This window comes from Aquarana catesbeiana, linkage group LG07 (genome assembly GCF_042186555.1).
Source record: "Aquarana catesbeiana isolate 2022-GZ linkage group LG07, ASM4218655v1, whole genome shotgun sequence".
NCBI lineage: Eukaryota > Metazoa > Chordata > Amphibia > Anura > Ranidae > Aquarana > Aquarana catesbeiana.
Genome location: NC_133330.1, coordinates 27,271,450 through 27,295,278, shown reverse-complemented (window position 1 = coordinate 27,295,278; position 23,829 = coordinate 27,271,450). Strand labels below are relative to the sequence as shown.

General features: G+C 42.5%; 1 protein-coding gene across 1 annotated transcript in view; it reads right to left on the bottom strand.

The window, feature by feature from the left end:
* Positions 1 to 23,829, bottom strand: part of IP6K2 (inositol hexakisphosphate kinase 2) — a 61,100-nt gene that overhangs the window by 4,326 nt on the left and 32,945 nt on the right. The window contains exons 2-5 of the mRNA XM_073591837.1: positions 12,308 to 12,594; positions 9,974 to 10,199; positions 6,846 to 7,018; positions 4,248 to 4,423 (exon numbers count right to left, since the gene is read on the bottom strand). Of these exons, the coding sequence (XP_073447938.1) occupies positions 4,248 to 4,423; positions 6,846 to 7,018; positions 9,974 to 10,199; positions 12,308 to 12,509 (777 nt within the window). The 5' untranslated portion in view covers positions 12,510 to 12,594. The remainder of the gene's footprint in view (positions 1 to 4,247; positions 4,424 to 6,845; positions 7,019 to 9,973; positions 10,200 to 12,307; positions 12,595 to 23,829) is intronic.

The window sequence follows — 23,829 nt, the reverse complement described above, 5'->3', positions numbered from 1 at the left end:
AAACAAAGATTGAACATTAAAAAAAAAGTTTCCCTTAGTTTCTGCAAAAAAGATTTTTTTTTAAATATATATTTTTATATATTACACATACATACAAAACACACACACACATTGTGTATATTATATATACACACACACTTTAGCGATAGATAGAGCTCACTCTCTCTATCTATAGCTATGTATCTATATATATTTGCAAATAAGTAATTTTTCTCCTTCACTGATGTGCGTTGAAGAGGTGGCAGGGCAGGCGCAGGGGGCGTGGAGCCAGGAGCGCCGGCGGGGAACCCGAGAACAGGGGGATTGGAGCTGCTCTGTGCAAAACCACAGACCAGGCAAGTATAACCTGTTTATTATTTTAACGTGAAAAAAAAAAAAAAAAACAGGAAGCTTTACAATCACTAACATATACCTAAACTCAAGCGCTACAATTTCATATAAGCTTTACCATGTTGATGTAATTTCAGATGTCACTTTAAAATTCTTTAAAATAACATGTGGTGATCCTGCCATGAGGGTCCCTGTTCAGTCACTTCCTGCCAATGGGTGACAACAGTGCTCTCCTCTGTTATCTTTGTCAAACATACAACGGACAAAGACTACAGGGAGCCATGCCAAAACATGTTGTGTAAGCACGGTCTTATATTATTAGAAGGAAACCAGTTCAGAGCCATGATATGCAGCTGTCACTGGAGCGCATATAAAGAAGTGTCTGAAAAAGTCTGGAGGAGATCGGCACCACTGAGATGTAGCAAAGGAGGAACAGTTGTAGAGACAGTATGAAAAAAAAAAAAAGGCAATTATGACACATGGGTGCTTCAGCAAACGATTTGTCATACAGTCAGTGTAATCGCTCACTTTCCAAAGGAACTGGTCTGGGGAAAAAAAAAAAAAAAAAAAAAATGACAGCTGCCACCACTGACATTTAATTATGCCAACTCTAGGGCCGTCACCCTCCTAGTAATATTGCAGCAGAGGAGGAGGTGGTTTCATTTCTATGTGTTCTTTAGTGAGAGGCAGATAATAGGACTAAAGAGCCAAGACAAACCCAGGTTACTCAATACATGGGAACATTTTGTAACCGGCGCTAACCGTTTCCCAAACTGTTATATTAAATATGAAACAAGGAGGCCAGCCGGTGTTTACACAGGGCTTAGACAATTCCACTCGGTGGAGTCTGGTACCCTCCAGGCTGTCATCCCCGGAGCACAATGTCCAAACACAACCAGTCATTTTGCTGTGATGTCCTCCCTTCGGATGAGAAGAGTTATAATCAACCCTTTCATGTGGTGGGATCAACTCATTCTGCTCCTAATGAGATATAAACAGGGTGCCTACCTCGGCTTTCCATTACTAACGGACTTAAAGGAAATACAAAAATATTTACTTCATGTAAAAAAAACTGCTATAATTTCCCACCAGACTTGAATACTATGGACACTACTAAGGCAATAACAAAAAATAAAAATACGATTCCCACGCATTTCACAAAGGCCGGTCTTACACGTTAATCACTATCTTCATCTAGAATGGCTGTACAGCCCCCCCCCCCCCCCCCCCCGCGCGTCTTACTCTAGAAATGCCACTTCCCTCCTTTTAAAAGAGAGCGCATGGGGGCATATAAAGCAGTGAATGTGACATTCAAACAGTGAAGGTGACCTGTAATTTGAATTGATACTAAACACACGCTGTATAATTTACATTGTCCCTTTTATGTCTGTATATGAATGATGGCACTGTCATTACTTTAATAAAAAATAATCTAAGTATGTTTCTTCTAATCTGTATACAGCTGTCACATGACCCAGCTCTGTCCCAGCCTGTCTGCAGGGAAACATAAGAAGAAGGAGCTTCTAGTCCTCTACTGCTGGTCACATTTTCAAAAAATGAAAAGCCTTAGAAAAGAATTCATATCAATAAACGGTCTAAATCACCATAAAAATATATATCTGAAAACAAATCTTTATTATTTTTGGCAATAACATGGTTTGGGTGGATTTCTGCCAGTCACAAGCTGTGTGACATCCCCCCCCCCCTCCAGCCTGTGTCTTAGACTACGAGGGAGGTGAAGCCTCCATCAATCTACATTATAGTAATTATAGTACATTATGTAATATCCCGCCCCCATTGTGTTTAGCTGGTTAGTGGGCATGGAGGAGGGAGGGAGTGGGCCTTCATTTATCACTGTGTATACACCCACATGTGTAACTCTATAGTCACATGGGCTGCTCAGATATGATGGGGAGGAAATGCTCAGCATAGAAATTCACTGAAAACTGAGCATGTGCAGAGTTACCACTACAGCTGCGAAATCCCTAGCTGAATTGGGGACATGGACAGAAAGGGGAGATAGAGAGCAGCAGGATCAACTATTTTTTTTTTTTGCAGAATACAGAAAACAAATCTCAGAGTGACTGAGTATGAACAGCATGTACTACACCATTTGTTGATCGCTTTTTTTAATGATGTTGGTTTAGTGACACTTTAAAAAATATGCACCTGGAAGATTTACATGTAATTAAGGTTGGGTGAATGTGACATTCACTGCTTCATAACTATACCCCATATATTTTATGGGGCTGCCATGTGTCCGACATGCACGTGGAATAGTAACGAAGCAATACAAAAGCCTACAGATCTATACTTTTCTCACTGTACTAGAAAATGTATATATGTATATTGGAAATGTTTTTTTGAGATGCCTTTGTACCTACCTGCAGTAAAAAACTGTTCTAACCCTTACCTACTCAATCCAGTTAAAAAGCTTTGGCTGGAGTTAGGACTTTGTCCCAACTGACACAAATGGGACTGCCTGCATGGAACACCTTTGCATGGGTGTACCTTTAAAGCGGACCCTCAGTCATTTTTTTCATCTTTCCATCTACTGAATCTTCTGCTCTTGTTGTTGTTTTAAAGGGGTTGTAAAGGTAAAAGTTTTTTCACCTTAATGCATTCTATGCATTAAGGTGAAAAAACTTCTGACAGAACCGCCGCCCCCAGCACCCCCGTTTTACTTACCTGACGCCTCGAAAGTCAGCTTCGCGTTCCCGACATCTGTTCCTCCGCTCACCCTGGCCGCTGATTGGCTGCAGTGGATGGATTGAAAGCAGCGCAGCCATTGGCTCGCGCTGCTGTCAATCACATCCGATGACGCGGCGCGCCGGGGGGCGGGGCCGAGTGATACAGCGAGCGGCTATAGCCGCCGGCTGTATCACGGGAGCGCGCCCGCAAGCACTCACCACCGTGCGAGAGAGCTCGCATGAAGGTGGTAAATGCTTGCGGGGAGGAGCTGAGACAGCCGCCGAGGGACCCCAGAAGACCAGGTTCGGGGCCACTCTGTGCAGAACGAGCTGCACAGTGAAGGTAAGTATGACATGTTTGTTATTTTAAAAAAAAAAAAAAAACACCTTTACAACCCCTTTAACTTTGGATAGTAAAACATTTTTTTCTGCCAGTAAATACCTTATACAGCCCACTTCCTGTTTCTTGTCTGGTCATTAGCCTAGGCTTATGACATCATCCACTGCTGTCATGCACAGAGAGTATGCTAGGAAGGGAGGGGGGATGAGACATAAGAGGGCCAATAAAAGTTACAGAGCTGGAGGTGTGCCTCTGTGCGTCTGTGTAAATCCAGGAAGTGAACAGGCAGCAGCTTCAGCTGCCCACAGTTAAAATGGCTGCAGCCAGGCTCAGTGGAGGGAGATTTCTGCAGCATATTTGGCAAGGACAGAATCACAGTATATATAAAATAATATGCAAAATGGCTGGAGGGAAGGGAACCCTTTCTTGGCCGCTAGCGGGGGTAAAACCGCCCCGCTAGCGGCCGAATACTGCCGCTAAAATGACGGTAAAGCGCTGCTAATAATAGCGGAGCTTTACCGCCGAGGCACCTCCCGCCCCAGTGTGAAAGGGGCCTTATAGTTTGTGTTTGCTGAGCAATTACTGATGGTGGTATGTAGATAGGTACCTTTAACACAGGGATCAGCAACTTGCTAACAAGTAGCAAGGGCAATGTTGAAATTTCCCTAGTGTAATAAACATCAGGGGATATAAAAATGCTTAAAATACAAATCATATCATGAACTAAGGATTAGCCAATGAAAAATCTCAGCATACTCTGTGGTCAGCTTGGGGAGCATAGAAAGCTGCTTCTATAGCACTGGTAGACCCCCAACTAGCAATATGGTAGAACAGGCAGTCTCTGTCTTTATGTGAACAAAGTAACCCGTTTTTTTTTGCAAACTCACCTGCATCCCGCAAACACGGACCCCAATTATTGCAGATGTGCTTTGCTGACACTTCTGGATCTGGTTAGCTTTTTTCTCCTCCGATGCATCATCCCCATGCTGTCGTGTGCCCATCTTTAGGTCAAGGACGCATGGCACTTGATACCGACATGTCAGGTTTTCCAATAGGATGAATTCTGATTAGTTAAGGAACATACACAACTAATTATCACGACTATCTAAGGTCTTTTATCATAACCAGTACTACAAATTCCTACTGCAAGCCCTGCTGGAGCAGAGTGAGCCCGAGTTAGATACTTCTAAAGCAATATATTCTAGATAAGCTATCATTTAAAAACACATTTGTTGAGTAAAAAATCCTTCCGCTAAAAAGCAAATCGAAAAAGAAGTGATCAAAGAAAACCTTTTATATGGCAATAATGCAGATTACTGATTCTCTGAGTGTGTATACAAAGACGCATTTGTTCTCCGGTTGGAAATAAATCTGCCTATTATAGGAACAGTAAACAACAAAGTCTTTTATACTCCAGAGTTACAACACTTTCAAAAAGAGATTAGCAACTTCCACTCTATGGATTTTATGCCAGAAGGATGATCTGTTGGCAAATGGCTCCCTGCTTGCAGCTTTGTTTATGTCCAGACAAGACTCAGACCCGTGTCACCTGTCGATGGTATTACAGAAGATTGAACCTCAAAGTTACAGAAAGACACAGACATCTCAGTACAAGATGAGAACATTGGAAGTGACACGAGGCATTTAAATTTAATCAGCTTTCACTTCCCAGTACAAGTCTAATCACCAGACTGCTTAAGATATAATAAACAGAGATTAAACCGACTACAGAGTCACCTTTGCTGAAGGGTGCAAACTTGGCTACGTGCAAGACAGCGAGCGAGCAGTGACAGGGTGCAAAAGGCGGGGAAAGCTGGCTGATCAGCAAGTAGTCAATCGATTAACGGGAACTCTCTCAAGCATTGCAAAAAGCAATATAAAAACAGTATGCACTATACTTCCACTGCTCTTCAGCGCCCACAGTCTAGATACAAAATACACATTACTATACACACATATTCAGTACTTTACTCCGAAACACTCACATTAGGTATTTACACTTGGACAACAAGGGAATGAAATGTTGCAGAAACCTCCGACCACAAGGAAAGCCTCCATATTGCTACGACTAACAGACTGAAAAGAACTCTGTGCTTTTCTTTACAGAAAGTTGTGCTCCATCCCAAGCATGTTTTTTTTTAACAGAAAAGTTTTTATTTAATAAATTAGTATTACAATACAGTCAGCTTCCGGCATCAAATATTTGTTAGTTACAGTATCAGTTTGAGATGTCCATTTTCAGATGTTAGCATCCTACAAATCCATGATATCAACAATCCCAAACATGTTTAAAAGGAGAAGTAGTAAAGCCAAAGCTGGGCTTGCCTGTACTTCTGTGGATCACAGGAATGCAGTTCATTCTGCACTCCTGTGACCCGTTTTTAGCAGACAGAGGGCTGAAGCCCTCCTGTTGGCTGATGCCACAGAGCCAGTCCAGACTGGGGCAAGATCGCGACAATATGGTCGTGATCCACCCCCAACCCGAGCCGCTGAGAGCGGTGACTGAAAGTCACCAGCTCTCTGATCAGGGAGCTCTTGGAAACCTGAGTGATCAGTGGTGTTTGATCGCTCAGTTCTCAGTTTTAGAGCTGGCAGGGGACAGAGGCATTCCTTTGCTGCATCCACCTAGGGAAGTAGGATTCTTAAAAAAACTGACAGTGCTGCTGCTAAACACAAGGTAGTGATTTGGCACGGTTAGCCTAAAAAAGAAGTGCTGTTACTGACAGGATCTACAGGTAAGAAACTTTAAAACAGACTCACAAAAATAGATTTGCTTTAGAAAAGTGTATACAGTGAGACCTGATGCCAACCATTTATACACTGCGGGCGTGAATTAGATTCAGGAGGATGGTATTTTTAATATGAAGCTGAGTGCAAGTGCACAGGGGAAAGGGGACACAAGAGTAATGCTGCATACACACGGTCGGAATTTCCGACAACAGATTTTGTTGTTGGAAAATTTGAGATCCAGATCTCAAATTTTGTTTGTCGGAAATTCAGACGGAGCCTACACACGGTCGGAATTTCCGACGGGAGATGTTCGATGGGAGCTTGTTGTTGTCGGAAATTCCAACCGTATGTAGGCTCCATTGGACGTTTTCCGTCGGAATTTCCGACAAACAAAATTTGAGATCTGGATCTCAAATTTTCCGACAACAAAATCTGTTGTCGGAAATTCCGATCGTGTGTACACCATTCCGAGGCACAAAATTCCATGCATGCTCGGAATCAAGCAGAAGAGCCGCACTGGCTATTGATCTCCATTATTCTTGGCTCGTCGTACGTGTTGTACGTCACCGCTTTCTTGACGTTCGGAATTTCCGACAAGATTTGTGTGACCGTGTGTATGCAAGACAAGTTTGAGCCAACATCCGTCGGAAAAATAAACATGGATTTTGTTGTCGGAATGTACGATCGTCTGTATGCAGCATTACAGTAAGAAATTGGTTCACACACTGTAAGTGGCCATTAGTAGAAAAGGATACTGTATTGGTTCCTGTGTTTGGCGTTTTCCTTCATTCGCTGGAGCTGTTGCTGGTGGCATTTCATACTCCAAGGATTGTGCTTAAATTGCGAACTAACATTCCCTTTCTTCTCCACACTATAATACAAGACTTCAGATTTCTTTAACCATTCAAACTCTTCTTCTAGCATGTGGCTGTAAAAAAGAAAACAGACATTTGTAGGATATAGACACAACTTCTTTTCTGCTATTAGCCTGGTTCATAGAAGTAGATAAAATGCACTACAGCAGAAGAATTATTGCAAAATAATGTAGGTAATGTGCAACATACAAACTTAATGTATGGTCTTGCTAAGGGCAGAATAGGTTATTACTCCAGCTGTATCTTAGCTATAAGTCTCTAAGAGACGTTTGAAGACAGTAGGCAGCAAGGTTTTCTAGAAACTGAAGATCTAAATCACCTGGTGTGCTGGACTATGAGACCATCTTAACATATACACTACATGGGGTGCCCAACCATGAAACCATCTTGGTATATACACCACCTGGGGTGCGGGACTAGGAGCGTATACATCACCCGACGTGCTGGACTATGAAACCCTCTAAGCATATACATCACCTGGGGTTCCGGACCATGTTACCATCTTAACATATACACCACCTGGGGTGCCAGACCATGAAATCACCTTAACATATACATCAGCTGGTATGCTGGACCAAGAAACCTTCTCAATATACACATCACCTGGGGTGCCAGGCCATGAAACCATCTCAGCATATACAGAGTATCCACAGTGCACTAATCCACAGCAATCATTTACTCATCATTTATAGATCATCTCTGAAACCAAATCCAACTGGATGCTAATGAGCACTGCCTTATTTAGCCAGAATATATCACACCATTGCTACATAGCTTTGCCTGTTAAGCTGTAACATTCCATTTAGAGGCAAATTAGCACCAGGGTAAGAATTTAGCAACTTTTTACCCACATGCTGTCAGAGACATGCTGTCCGTTCGATCAGTGGTCTCCAAACTGTGATCCATGGGCCAGATGCAGGCCTCTGATTGCCTTTATCCAGCCCTCGGGGCCTATTCCTTCTACTGACATCAGTCCTTCCCACTGACACCAACAATGGGGCACTACCCCCCCCCCCCAACACCGATGATGGGTCACTAGTCCACCCACTGACACCAATGATGGGGCACTATTCCTTCCACTGACACCAGTGATGGGGCACTTTTCCTCCCACTGACACCAGTGATGGGGCACTATTCCTCCCACTGACACCAGTGATGGGGCACTATTCCTCCCACTGACACCAGTGATGGGGCGCTATTCCTCCCACTGACACCAGTGATGGGGCGCTATTCCTCCCACTGACACCAGTGATGGGGCGCTATTCCTCCCACTGACACCAGTGATGGGGCGCTACTCCTCCCACTGACACCAGTGATGGGGCGCTACTCCTCCCACTGACACCAGTGATGGGGCGCTACTCCTCCCACTGACACCAGTGATGGGGCACTACTCCTCCCACTGACACCAGTGATGGGGCACTACTCCTCCCACTGACACCAGTGATGGGGCACTACTCCTCCCACTGACACCAGTGATGGGGCACTACTCCTCCCACTGACACCAGTGATGGGGCACTACTCCTCCCACTGACACCAGTGATGGGGCACTTTTCCTCCCACTGACACCAGTGATGGGGCACTATTCCTCCCACTGACACCAGTGATGGGGCACTACTCCTCCCACTGACACCAGTGATGGGGCACTACTCCTCCCACTGACACCAGTGATGGGGCACTACTCCTCCCACTGACACCAGTGATGGGGCACCATTCCTCTCACTGACACCAGTGATGGAGCACTATTCCTCCCACTGACACCAGTGATGGGGCACTATGCCTCTCACTGACACCAGTGATGGGGCACTATTCCGCCCACTGACACCAGTGATGGGGCACTACTCCTCCCACTGACACCAGTGATGGGGCACCATTCCTCTCACTGACACCAGTGATGGGGCACTATTCCTCTCACTGACACCAGTGATGGGGCACTATTCCTCTCACTGACACCAGTGATGGGGCACTATTCCTCTCACTGACACCAACAACGAGGCACTATTCCTTCTCCTACTGACCACAGGTACCATGTAATTTTCTTACTCCCTCTGACCACCAAGCCTGAGGCATTGTCTAATCCCACTGACCACTGGAAATTTTCAACTCCTGCTGGCCACATTCTGACCCCCTAAAGTCTTAAGCACAGTAATCTGACACTTTAATAAAGTTTGGAGACCCCTGAGTTAGATAATGACAGCACTCAAGTTATTTCGTTTTTGGAAAACATTAAACCACCTGACTTTTTTTTTTTTAACAAAAACTTGAAGATTTCACTCTACTGCTGTGCCCGTTATAAGGAATTACAACTATTCTCTTTGTTATTCTTATTTGACATGATTAAGGCCTCTTGCACATCTATATGCATATGCATTCACGCAATTTTCACACTAATTTGCGCAATGCGCAGGAGCTTGTTCACGGATTAACAATGTCAATGGACAAATCTGTATGCATTTGCGCGCATGAGGCGTAAATTACTGACCAAAAATGCAGATTTTTCCATTTTTATTTTTTTTCTAAAGAATACAAAAGCGCTTGTTTACACGCCTGTGTGCATAGGCACATTACAATTTGGGTGCTGCAGTTTAGCTCAGTAAAAAATATAAGCCGTACTGAGCATTTTCAAGCTCCAGTGTGCAAGAGGCCTAAGAATGTAACAGGAGGAGCTGAAACACACAAAGGTTGGTGGGGATGCCCAAAACTGCCCAACTTGTATAGCAGGGATATGCAATTAGCGGACCTCCAGCTGTTGCAAAAACTACAAGTTCCATCATGCCTCTGGGTGTCATGCTTGTGGCTGTCAGAGTCTTGCTATGCCTCATGGGACTTGTAGTTCTGCAACAGCTGGAGGTCCGCTAATTGCATATCCCTGGTGTATAGGAAGCAAGGGGCTGACTTAGCCTACCAAGCTCTATCTATAACTAGAATACCATTATTGGGAAAACTCTTAAAAAAAAAAAAAAACACAAAAAACACTAAAAAACCTAAATGGACTTCTTCCAATGGCTCACCTCTTGATTTTCTCCTCCTTCCGGTGCTGTCGAACTCTTTCCTTGGCAAGGTTGTCGTTCTCCAGCAGGAGGGCCTTCTTGTTAGACCACCTGAGCACTTTACTTTTTGGCTCGCTGCAGTCTGAATAGTCTACGTTTTCAAGGTTGTCTTGGTCCCGCTTTAAGGGATAGGCTATTAGGCATAAATTGCCATCTTCGTCCTCTTCGAAGCTTACCGACACCACACCTGCAGGGGCACAGAGGAGGGCACATTTAGAGAACAAAGTGGAATGTGAAGCTCAGCATGAAAAAAGGTTTTACAAATGACAGCGGTTTGTGTCTTACCCAATCCTTAGCACTTATCCTGTCACAGGCCCAGCCTGATCTGCCAACCTAGCAGATATCAAAAAGCGGCTAAACACAGAAAAAACACCCGACACAGAAGAGAAAGCATAATTCAAAAGGCACAATTGCTGTATGGAAGCATTTCATATTAAAAAAAACCCCAACAAAAGCACAACACTGACAAAATAATAACAGGAGACAATTTCCATTTATTAAAATATTTATTGAAGTTAAATAAATATTCTTTTTTATTGGTAGCATGTGAAATAAAGATGTAAAACAAACTTTATTTACATCTTGCAGTGAAACACCATGTGTTTCATATGCATTGCAGCAAAGCGAGAATAAAAAAATAAAAAATAAAAAAAAATAAAAGGCATTCAATGTCACACAACTATGAAGGGATCAAGGCATTAGATGTGCAAGCGGAGCAAAATAAAAACAGGGGGAATAGACAAACAATACAGCAAAAACTACCTAAAATGCATCTATCCAGAGTCACCATAGCTTATAAACTTTTTTAATAGTATTAGTGAAAAGCGTCTTTATTTGTAGTGTTATTAAACTGGGACGCAAACACACAAAGCAAACCTAATATCATCCATGGTGAACTCTTAAAAAAAAAAAAAAAGCACCTTTTGCTTAGTACAGTCTTTAGTGCACCCATTTTTTATTTTATTTATTTTTTTATTTAATTTAAGTCTTTAAGCCATTCAGCTGTTTTCCAGGAGTGCCATAAAAGTCCTCAATAGTCCTGAACTGTCCCTTTATTTTTGGTCCTAGTGTCTGCTGTACTTGCTGTCGCTCGCTTCCCTCAGGGCAGGCGGACCTGGGACTAAAACAGGAGAGCTGGGGGACAACAGCAGGCTGCTTTCAAGCACAAATGGAAGGGCTAAGGTTAAAAAAATAAAAATCGTAGACGGCAGCTAGCAAACAGCTTTCAGCTTTATCGCCGAGGAAAGTCAGGACTGTGTGGAGCTGTTTTCCTACCCTCCACCATATCACAAACTAGAACACCAGAAAAAAAAAATATATAATAATAAAAAAAAAAGCAAAATAATAGAAAAAAAAAAAAAAGACACAGCTTATAAGATTTTACGGTAACATTTTAAAGTCATGGCTGCTTACCCGTGTGTTTGTTTGCAATAAATAGTTCAGTAACTCCATACCTGTACCACCCTGTTTACCTGTTCCATGTTCAAAATACAGGACTGTACGGCTGATAAGGACACCCCAGCAGCATTGTGTAGAGAATATAAAAAAAAAAAAAAAATGGCCCATATCCCAAATCTCTGAATCACCTGCAATTAATGTTATTACTCAGGAACAAAGAATACTGACTCTGGAGCGCAAAGCCCTCGTAGCGGGAACTCCACTTGTTTACTTGAGGTGACTCACTCCGAGAGAGTTTGCTGCAATCCTTTAATCCAAAAATACATTTTTATTTCCTCTGAAAGGTAAAGTATGTAGAAGGTACAGGAAATACTCAGCCTCTGCAGCTTTCTTTTTTTTTTTTAATTTCTTTTTTTTACCATAACAGTTTAACCAAAACTCATGTAAATCGAAGTTAAAAAAAAAGAAAAATAATGTGGATTTTTTTTTCCACCAAAAACCAACCTCTTTTCGGCAGCCAAAGAAGAAAAGTAGGAGAATAAATTGGGAGAGAGAAAGAGAAAGGAAACAGGACCAGGTTGTTTTAAAACGCTGGTCTCCTGAGGTTTCACTTACCCACCGGAGTCTAAGGGAGACACAGGGCCGCAAGCACAGCTGTCTAAATTCTAAAGCTTTTTAGCCAGCCAAGAGACCCAATCGTAATCTCCAACACACGCATCACAGCCTGTCCCTGACAACAATCAAAATATATGGAAAAAAAAAAAAAAAAAATCATTCCCATAAAACTGCTTCCGTAAAAGAAAGAGCCTTCGGGGAGAACAAGTCATGACAAACATTTTATACAAAGGACAGTGAAATAAAAAAGCGGTGACCCGCCACAAAGAAGTGATGACCTACCTTTGTACTGTGGTGTGAATTTTCGGATTTCGGCAGGGAGCGTTTCGTAAAACAGGTGCTCCCTTTGAATGAGAGGCTTACAGATGGTCTTGTCGTTAAAGCGAAGGACACAAGAATGCCCTCCGACCTGGTGTAAAAAAGGCTCGAGCAGGACTCCCTTTCCGTAGTGCTCCACTTCCATGGCTCCGAATGCTGGGCTCATTGTTACTGCACATTAGAGAGGGCGAGCCGCAAAATAGCTTCTCAGATCTGTCCTCTTTAACGTGGCTTACCCGTTTCGAACGTCTCTGTCAAAACAAATGCAAAAAAAAAAAAAAGAGGTCCCTTTGTTTAGTCAAATGTGAGATTCAGTCCGTGCGTATTAATAAATATCTTTTCATTATTTCCTAAAACATAATCCACAGCACGTCTCTCCCCAGCCAGGCAAAATCCTCAACTGAGCTCCCAGGCTTGCAGCACCGAGACAAATAGAGTGAGGTCACGCAGGAGAAGAAAAACAATCTCGCTGGCTCCTCCTGCGTGACATCCAGCCAATCAGATAGGCATCTTGGGAAGGCTGGGAGGAGCCCCCAAGGCAAGCTGGAGAGACAAAAGAAGGTGGAGAAAAAAAAAAAAAACATTGCTGCTCTCAGCTGTTTTTTTTTTTTTCCTTTCTAAAACATTGAATGTTGATGTGATACAACAGCCAAAGAAACTTAACACTTGACAGTATTCGGTTATGGGAGAGGGCGGTCTGGGAATAAAGTATATAAATAAAAAACTGAAAAATGACAACAATAGCTGTGACATACTTGTCAGTAAATAGCCCATTTAAATATAATGGGATTAACAAAACGGGCACAATAATTGATGCTAAACATTGGGAGACCACTGCCTGCATTACAGGGTGGCCTGGGAATAAAATATACTAAAGAATAAAAAAAATAAAAAAAATACAACAGTAGGCATGATATACTTGTCAGTAGATAGCCCATTTAAATGTAATAAACAAAATGCGCAAAATAATTGCTGCTAAACATTTTTAAACATGGAAAGAAGTAAAAGATTGTTAAAATCATAATATAATTTTTATATATATATATATATATATATATATATATATATATATATATATATATATATATACACACACACACACACATACATACATATATATGAGCTGTCAGTGGGGATGAACGAATGTTCCTGTTTAACCCCTTATAACCCTTAATTTACTCTAATCAGACTTAATTAACTCCCTATTCTCCTCCATTTAATTATTTTCCTGCTTTTTGTTTTTGTTCGTGTCTATTTTATAAACGATAAACAATTAAAACCTTTTTTGTTTGTTTGTTAGTGAATATTTTATATATATATATATATATATATATATATATATATATATATATATATATATTAATATATATTTACACATTTAAAAAAGTGCAAAATTAAAAAACTAAATTTATTTAATATGTAAATGACTTTTCAAAGCTTTGTACCATTGCTGACAGCTGAAGTGTAAACAAAACAGTTGCAGTAAGTATCATTAATTGGTATCAGGGAGTACTAAAAAAAAAAAATAAAAATAATTTAAAAAAAGTATCGGTACTTGTATTCGTAAAAAAAAAATGGTATCGGTGCATCCCTAACAATAAGTGGCAGTTCACACTTGTGCACTGCGGATTCCGTACCACATCCAAAATGCACCCTGTTCATGCGAACCATTGCCGGGGGGGGGTTGGGTGGTACATTAAGTTCAAGACACCCAGAAATCTGGTTTGCAAAGCGCAGTGTGATTTTCAGAATTGGATTGCATGGGCATGAACGCTCAATGCGATCTGATTCTGGTGCAGCCAAAAAAAAAAAAAAAAAAAAGGGTCCCGCACGTTTATAGTGTGATTTGAGCCATACAGAATAATGGCTCAAACCGCACTGCTGAAGAATCGCATGTGATTTGTACAGGAATGCAGTGCAATTCCTGATCAAAATCGCATGCGGTTCCCACAGCGCATAGTGTGAACCACCGGCACTATAATTGGAATCCGAATGGTTTCTATGCAGAGCTGCGCCAGATTTTGTACTCGCCAGTTTAAGTAAATCAACCCCATAATGTTAATATAAACAAGGCGATTTAATCTAAAATGCACAAAGGGGGGAGATTTCCTAAAACTGGAGAGTGCTAAATCTGGTGCAGCTGTGCGTAGAAAGCAATCAGCTTCTAACTTCAGCTTGTTCAATTAAGCTTTGACAATAAAACTTGGAAGCCGATGGGTTTCTATGCACCAGATTTTGCACTCTCTAGTTTTAGTAAATAACCCCCAAAAGGGTTTTCAGCAAAGCAACTAATCCAAAATCAAGCAGAGAACACTATACTTTATTTTCTGTGACATATCACATCAGGAATATTATGTCAGATGATATAAAATTTCTGTATTTGAAATAAATGGTAGCATGCATTTTCACTACTGCTACAATAGAGATCTTTAAAAAACAATAAAAAATGTAAAATATGCAGCATTGAGCTTAAGAATTACTTGTGAAAAAGATACACAGTGCTGAGAAAGAAAAGGTCTGCATATTGCAGCAAATTATTTTGCACAACAGATACAAGTCATCAGGATCCATGCTCTGATTTCTACACATTTTACCAGCAGAGGGCGCTGTAGGCCAGTTTTGTCAGCCAGTCGTTCGGCCAACGCTGATCTAGTTATTATTCGTTTGTTTAATCCTGAAATTACATTGGTTTCTTTCTCTCTCTAAAAAGAATTATGGAAAGCTGTAGGATCATCTATATTTATTGTAGATTGTTGCATTCCAATATGTAGAAGAACGCGGACATATATGAACAGCAAAATGAACAAACAGAGGTTCACCGAGGACAAAACAGATCAAGAATCGTACATATGGAATGAATGCCACAATTTTTGTCCGGCTTTGTTGTGGAATTGAAAACCGGATCCTGGCCCTCTGCCAAGATTTGGTACCATGAGCTTGTTTTGGAGAGAGAGAGAGAGGCCCAATCATAGACACTCAAAAAAAAAAAACAAAAAAAAAAACAAAACAAAACAAACAAACAAAAAAACAAGTGGCTGCAGCTCTTGCTGCACATTGCTCTGTAATTGGTTTCTTCTGCAAATGTTTTTGACATTTTCCTAAAATATGTACAGGCGGTCCCCGGGTTACAAACATCCAATACACCCCCCCCCCCCCCTCAAAAAAAAAATAAAAAAATATTTTGGCTGTAGTTCAATTGTTGGATTATATTTAGATAAATGATGCTCCACTGACAATGCATTCTCCTTAAGGCTTTGGTTTAAAAGGAACTCGTTGAACCTAAACTATTATCTTCCTGCCTAAGGCACTTAAATATTGACTGTTCAATCAGGCTGACAAGAGAAAAGTACTGCTGAGGCGGCTGTGATAATTGAGCTGTTCTCCTTAGAAGAAGGGTTATCAGGTTCACTCAGCTAAACATACACATCAATAATAAAGAGAAGAAAGTCAGAGCAAAGTAACAGGTTTGCTTCAGAGTCAGAGCAAAAAAAAAAAAAAAAGGGGGGGAAACCTGGCCATACATGGACTAAAATATGTCCAGTTCAGCAGGGCCCGTCTGATCCATGTATGGGCAGCTGATTAGATCTCTATTGATCAACTTGGGTACAAACATCCAGTCGGATTTCTTCACTTTCTATTACTGCTGGCAGCAATAGCCGTTAGCAGCAGTCAATGTGTTCTGCTGACCAAGAAGGCTTCCTGTGTCTCCCCCCCCCCAGGACTGGAGGTGGTACTGCCTGCCGAGCACGATGGGAGTATTTTGCTACGACATGTACAACCCTGAGCAGTTGCATACTATCTTCAACGGCCTGTTTTTAAAGCAGAAGTAAAAGCCCGTTGGTGATTTTTACCTACAGGTCATCCTATAATAAGGCTTACCTGTAGGCAAAATGAATATCTCCTAATTGTGCACCATTTAGAGAAGATATTCACCCTGAATGCAGCCAGTTACGTCACTAGCGCATGCGCTCTGAAGGTGCAGCATTCCTTGCCAGACCTTTAGAGCTTCGTGACGGAACCGAGGGCTCCCGACGTCATCGCAGCTCCGGCTAATCACATAGCCAGAGCGCACGAACCTGGAAGAAAGACCGGGGGGGGGGGGGGGGGATGTCAGCCCTCTCAGCGGCAAAGTGAGCTTCCCCTTTTGTGTGGAGCGTCGCTTTCAGTAGTGACCCTTTGGTGGTATTGGGGTACATCTCTGAAAAAGGGAGAGTAGTCTTCCACTGCTCTCCCCTCAGAGAACCCCTAGCATCCTCTCTGGGGGTCCCACAGATCCCGGGAAGAGAGAAAGGCAGCATTATGGCTTTTTCTGGTTAAGACACAGAAATGAAATTAAATACACAAATGCATGGAATGGATCTATTAAAGTTGGAGGAAACTCCCATCTCTGACTTGCACCTATAGGTAAGCCTATAACAAGGTTTACCTATAGATACTGTAATTATCCCCTAAAAGTGCACCGTTTAGAAGATATTTATTGTACATGCAGACAGTGACATCACCGGCGCATGCGCTGTGAAGGAACGGCCACCCGGCCTTCTCTTCAGAGTCCTGTGCCGTAAACGGCGGCTCCCACGCACATGTCCGGGAGTGATGTCATTGCGACTCTGGCCGGTCACACAGCCAGAGTCTGCGAACCCGGAAGGAAGAGCGGGTGAAGACGGGAGTGCCTGCAGTGTTGACAGTGCAGCGCTGGAATGCTTCGTTTTCAAGTTTAACATAATGTGCTAGTATGTGATGCATACTAGCACATTATGACTTTACCTTGCAGGTTTAAAAAAAAAAAAGCAGTGGTTTACTATCGCTTTAAGTACAGGGTTTGTGCCCTGTGTATCTGTTCCATGCAACTACATATTTATTAGATTGTAAGCTCTTATGAGCAAGGCCCTCTTAACCCTCTTGTATTGTAACTGTTCTGCCTCCCTTTATATTGTAAAGCGCTGAACAAACTGTTGGCACAATATAAATTCTTTATAATAATATTAAAAAATTCCATGGATCTAAACCTCTATGCCCCCTACTGTATGTGATTTTACCTCAAACTTATTTCATCGTTCAAACACACGTTACACAGTTCCCCTGACAGAAGCTTCTATTCGGCCACAGCAAGTGCACAGCGCTCTGAGATCATTACAAGTACACAGAAAAGAGAAGAAAACATGAACAGAAACAAGTGCCGGCCACACCCTGCCGACTCTCAGATGAGCTCATTAGAAAGCTCACGGTGACGCCACACATTCCAGCTTTCCGGATGCTTTGTTGCTTCAATCCGTTTCCAGAGTCCCTCAGATAATTAGGGATTCAAGAAAACATTACTGGGGTCAGGTTTTATACACAGCACTTGCTTTACATTTTTAAAGAGCATTCTAGAGAGAAGGATTCCAACAAGTGAAGCTTAATCTACACAGACATTCTTCAGCTGCAAGTGTCAGTGTAGGACCTCCTATGTTGTCAACCAGGATTCCTCCAGTTAGGGTTTTACTAAGTAATTTCTGTGTCTCACATAGGTAACCACTGAAAAGTTATCATTTTTAGCTACTGTGTATCTGTAAGGCCCCTTTCACATGAAGGGCCTGATCAGTTCCACCTATCTTTTTTAGGTGGACCTGATTGGACCCTCCATTTACCCCTATGGACCAGCAAGTGTAAAATGGAGTTGTGTCCCTTTACCACTGTCTACCTACGATCCAAATGGGCAAAAAAAAAAAAATACAAATACACAGGAGGGAATCCACATTCCTCCATCTGTCCATTTACACCCGCCGCCAATAGAGCAGAGCAGGCTCGGTCCGTGTCCGCTCTGTGGAAAATGAGCGGACACGGACCTGTCATCCACCCGCTCTACTCCAATCAGCGGACAGATCCCCTGCTGATCAAAAGAGAGTCCACCCCATGTGAAAAGGGGCCTAAGGGAGCCATTCTTCCCACTGACCAATGTACTAGGACCTTTCATTGACCACCAATGTAAGGAACATTCTTCTCGCTGACCACCAATGTAAGGAGCATTCTTCCCACTGATCACCAATGTAAGGAACATTCTTCCCACTGACCACCAATGTAAGGAACATTCTTCCCACTGATCACCAATGTAAGGATCATTCTTCTCACTGATCACCAATGTAAGGAGCATTCTTCTCACTGATCACCAATGTAAGGAGCATTCTTCTCACTGATCACCAATGTATGGGACATTCTTCCCACTGATCACCAATGTAAGGAACATTCTTCTCACTGACCACCAATGTAAGGATCATTCTTCTCACTGATCACCAATGTAAGGAGCATTCCTCCCACTGATCACCAATGTATGGGACATTCTTCCCACTGATCACCAATGTATGGGACATTCTTCTCACTGATCACCAATGTATGGGACATTCTTCCCACTGATCACCAATGTATGGGACATTCTTCCCAGTGACCACCAATGTAAGGGACATTCTTCCCACTGATCACCAATGTAAGGAGCATTCTTCTCACTGATCACCAATGTAAGGAGCATTCCTCCCACTGATCACCAATGTAAGGAACATTCTTCCCACTGATCACCAATGTAAGGAACATTCTTCCCACTGATCACCAATGTAAGGATCATTCTTCTCACTGATCACCAATGTAAGGAGCATTCTTCTCACTGATCACCAATGTAAGGAGCATTCTTCTCACTGATCACCAATGTATGGGACATTCTTCCCACTGATCACCAATGTAAGGAACATTCTTCTCACTGATCACCAATGTAAGGAGCATTCTTCTCACTGATCACCAATGTAAGGAACATTCTTCCCACTGATCACCAATGTAAGGAGCATTCCTCCCACTGATCACCAATGTATGGGACATTCTTCCCACTGATCACCAATGTATGGGACATTCTTCTCACTGATCACCAATGTATGGGACATTCTTCTCACTGATCACCAATGTATGGGACATTCTTCCCACTGATCACCAATGTATGGGACATTCTTCTCACTGATCACCAATGTATGGGACATTCTTCCCAGTGACCACCAATGTAAGGGACATTCTTCCCACTGATCACCAATGTATGGGACATTCTTCCCAGTGACCACCAATGTAAGGGACATTCTTCCCACTGATCACCAATGTAAGGAGCATTCTTCCCACTGATCACCAATGTAAGGAGCATTCTTCTCACTGATCACCAATGTAAGGAGCATTCTTCCCAGTGACCACCAATGTAAGGGACATTCTTCCCACTGATCACCAATGTAAGGAACATTCTTCCCACTGATCACCAATGTAAGGAGCATTCTTCCCACTGATCACCAATGTAAGGAGCATTCTTCCCACTGATCACCAATGTAAGGAGCATTCTTCCCACTGACCACCAATGTAAGGAGCATTCTTCCCACTGACATCCAATGTAAGGATCATTCTTCCCACTGAGTAACTTTTCTGATAGTCACTATATAGGGACACATCTGCTTTTCTGTCAATTATAATATTTGTTTCATTTTGATATGAATGAAAAAAAGGAAATGTCATTGTTCAGAGTAGCATACTCTAAGCATGCTACATACCTTAGGCCGGCTTCACACTGCTGCATTGCGGATTTGCCCTAGCACGGGTGTATCTGCAGTTTTGGTGTGCTTTTCCGATGGTTTTAGCCACAGTCCCATAGACCTCTATGAGGTTTCATGTTTTCTGAACGTGCACCAAAGATGCAGCATGCAGGACTTTTTGTGTGCTTTCAGAAACTGCACAAACCAACAGAACTTCTATGGCACGCAGCTAAAACCACAGCTACACCTGCACTGCGGTCAAACCGCACCACAGCAGTGTGAAGCCGGCCTCATTCTATTCTGTACTCTTATATCCCAATTTACAGTTCATACTAATATATTCTGATATGTTGGTATAGTCATTTCAAGCAGGAGGTTACCAGAGGCCTAACATTTACTTGAAGGGTTACTCGGTGTTAAAAAGGGTTGAGAAAGTCTGCTGCCTCTAAGAGCATTTAGATGTTATTTCCTTCTACTCAGATAACCCCATTAGGCTATATCAAGGTCTGTGGGCTTCTCATGGCTCTGATCAGTTATACAGGTGGAGGACTTCCAAATCTCACATGCCTCCTATGACTTTCAGAGCTTTTAATGGTGGGAGATGGACACATACTGCTTGGGGATCTGGTTTCAGTGATCAGTTAAAGTGGATGTCTGAGCAAACTTGTAAGTGATACTAAAGTCTGTTTGTTATTTTTAATAATAAAAAAAAAATAACATGTTGTACTTACCTGACCTGTGCAGTTGGTTTTGCACAGAGTAGCCCAGATCCTCCTCTTCTCGGGTCCCTCTTCGGCTCTCCTGGCCCTTCCCTCCTTGCTGAGTGCCCCCCACAGCAAACCGCAGCTCCGTGTGTCCATTCAGACACGGAGCCGCGGCACAGCCCCCTTTCTCTCCTCATTGGCTCACTAACTTTGATTGACAGAAGCGGGAGCCAATGGCGCTGCACTGCTGTCTCAGCCAATAAGGAGGGAAGTCCTGGACAGCCAAGTCTCTCGTACAACATCGCTGGATCTAGATGGACCTCGGGTAAGTATTAGGGGGGCTACTGCACACAGAAGCCTTTTTATCTTTATGCATAGAATGCAGATTAAAAAAAACCTGTTATTTTTTTAAATGACAAAAGTGTATTTAAAACAAACCATTAAAAGAGTTTTCCTATATCTGTTTAATATGTGCAAAAAACACCTGTTATTCTGCCAGAAATCCTGACGCTCCTAACTTCCTGCACTGTAATCTCAGGCAGTATTACACCCCTGCCTAGTTCACCTCTGTCTACTATATACCCTCTTCCCCACCCCCACATTTATGAAGATATGCAAAGGGTGAAATGATCTGTTAAAAAAATAAATAGAAAGAGAAAAAAAAAAAAGAAGTTACCCCCTGCAAGGTAAAGCCATTATGTGCTATTGTGCATTGCATAAATTACAAAGGACTTACCTGAAAACGAAGCCCTCCAGCGGCGCGCTGTCACCACTGTAGGTGTTTCCATCATCCCCCGGTCTTCCTTCTGGGTCGGTTTGCTGCGGCTGCTTGACTGGCCCCGAGCCGCGATGACGTCACATAGCTCTGAAGGAACAGCACAGATGTGCCGTTCCTTCAAAACGTATGCGGCGGTGACATCACCGGCTGCTGGCTAGAATATCACCTAAACGGTGCACAAGTAGGAGATATTAATTTTACCTACAGGTAAGCTTTATTAGAAGCTTACCTATAGGTAAAAATAATGAGTTTACTACCGCTTTAAAGTATATGTGACCGATTCAGTTTAACCCCTTGGCGCCGGCCCTTTAAGGGGTTTGCTATGCCGGGATGCGAGGCCGCTTATGGCCACATGACTGCTGCGATTGGCTGTCACATGATCAGAATAATCCCGATCAGGAACTTTCCATGAGCCGCCGGTCACTGCCGAGAGCGTGCAAGGCGCATGCTCTCGGCACAGCACTGTCGGTGCTACTGCATGCAAATATGCGGCCACTCAGCACCAAGGCCCGGGCACCTATATTTTATATATATATATATATATATATATATATATATATATATATATATATATATATATATATATATATATATATATATATATATATATACACACACACACACACATACATACACACACATACATACACACAAAAATATAAACCTTTTTTTTCCTTTACAAGTGATCACATTCCCTCTGTTCTCCTCTGCATAAGAGCTGGGGGGAGGAGAAACAGCAGCACAGTGAACTTTCCAGTGAATGGCTGTGTTTGGAGCAGCAGGGGTTGCCAGGACAAATCTGATCATTGGAGGAGAACACACCGAGTTCCCAGCACAGCTAGAGAACTGACCACGCTGCGCTCTCCTGCTTAGTGTGGTAAGTTAATAGGAAAGCAGCACAGCTAGAAAACTGACCACGCTGCACTCTCCTGCTTATTGTGGTAAGTTAATAGGAAAGCAGCACAGCTAGAAAACTGACCACGCTATACTCTCCTGCTTATTGTGGTAAGTTAATAGGGAAGCAGAGGGACTGGCAGGAACACCAGGAATTTCACACAAAGGAAGCAATACAAAGAGAACTGGATACTTTTTCATACAAGTACATGGTACAGTAGATACAAATCAACAAACTCTGAGAAAGAAGAGGCAGGCTCTGTATGGTAGAGATATGCAATGTCTCTTCTGTAATAATACACCATGCACAGCACGGGGATGACATCATCCTGCTTCAGCCAATCAAGACAGCAAAGACCGGCACCTGGAAGAAGATACCGGCGCCAGTGATGGACGCGGGAGCATTGGAACTAAAGTAAGTAGTTAATAGAAGTATAAAGCAGAACTAAACCCATTCATTTAACTCATTCCTCAGTTACATTCACGGCATGCTGTGAACGATAACTAGCACAGTTACTTGTGTTCACAACCAAACTGTCAAAACCATCAAATAGCTGGTGTCATGTGCAGCACCATAACAACTGCTGATCAAACCGAGGCTAAGATGGAAGATTCCTGTAAAGATAGGAGGGATTAGTTCCACTTTAATAACATTATAAATAAAATAAATGGGAATTGATCTGCTAAATACGAAGCAGCTAACAAAACAGTTTTTTTCTGCTTTGTGCAGATAATGACTGCATCTATTATAACTACATTAGTGTAATCTTTCTATACACACAAGAAGAGTGGAATATCTGACAAAAATAAAATGGAACTACATAAAAAGCTCTTCCTCCTTGCCAGCTGCAATCTGTGTGGATATTCTGTACAAAACAGAACGACAAATCAGAACAGGCTGCTTGGAACCCTCCGAATATCACAGGAAAAACAAGACCGCCAGGCAAGAAAAACGACCCAGTGTTATTATTATACGTAAATCGCCGACTACTCTTTGTTTTTGTTGAGGCCGAGCAACGAGATCGAAACGGAGAGGACTTGTAAGAAAACGGCAAACAAACCCGATCTGGAGACATCTGCTTTTCGTTTAAGGCACTGGAGACGGGGATAGCGAACCCTTTCCATAACACAAGACGTAATACCAGTACAAATAACAGAATAACTGAATCAAAACACAAGAGCTGGGTGAGGTTCTGAAATACAGCAGGGCTACTAGAGCAAAGAGGAACACAGGGTATAAATCAGGGATATGCAATTAGCGGACCTCCAGCTGTTGCAGAACTACAAGTCCCATGGGGCATAGCAAGACTCTGACAGCCACAAGCATGACACCCAGAGGCAGAGGCATGATGGGACTTGTAGTTTTTGCAACAGCTGGAGGTCCGCTAATTGCATATCCCTGGTATAAAGGATCTGCAAATGCATCATAAGGTTCCATTCACACCTGTGAGTTCACAGAACGCCTGTCACACCCTCATTATTAACCTCTGAGAGATTTATCCCCCCCCCACTTCATGACCAGGCCATTTTTTGCGATACGGCACTATATTACTTTAACTGATGATTGGGTACAGCGCAAAA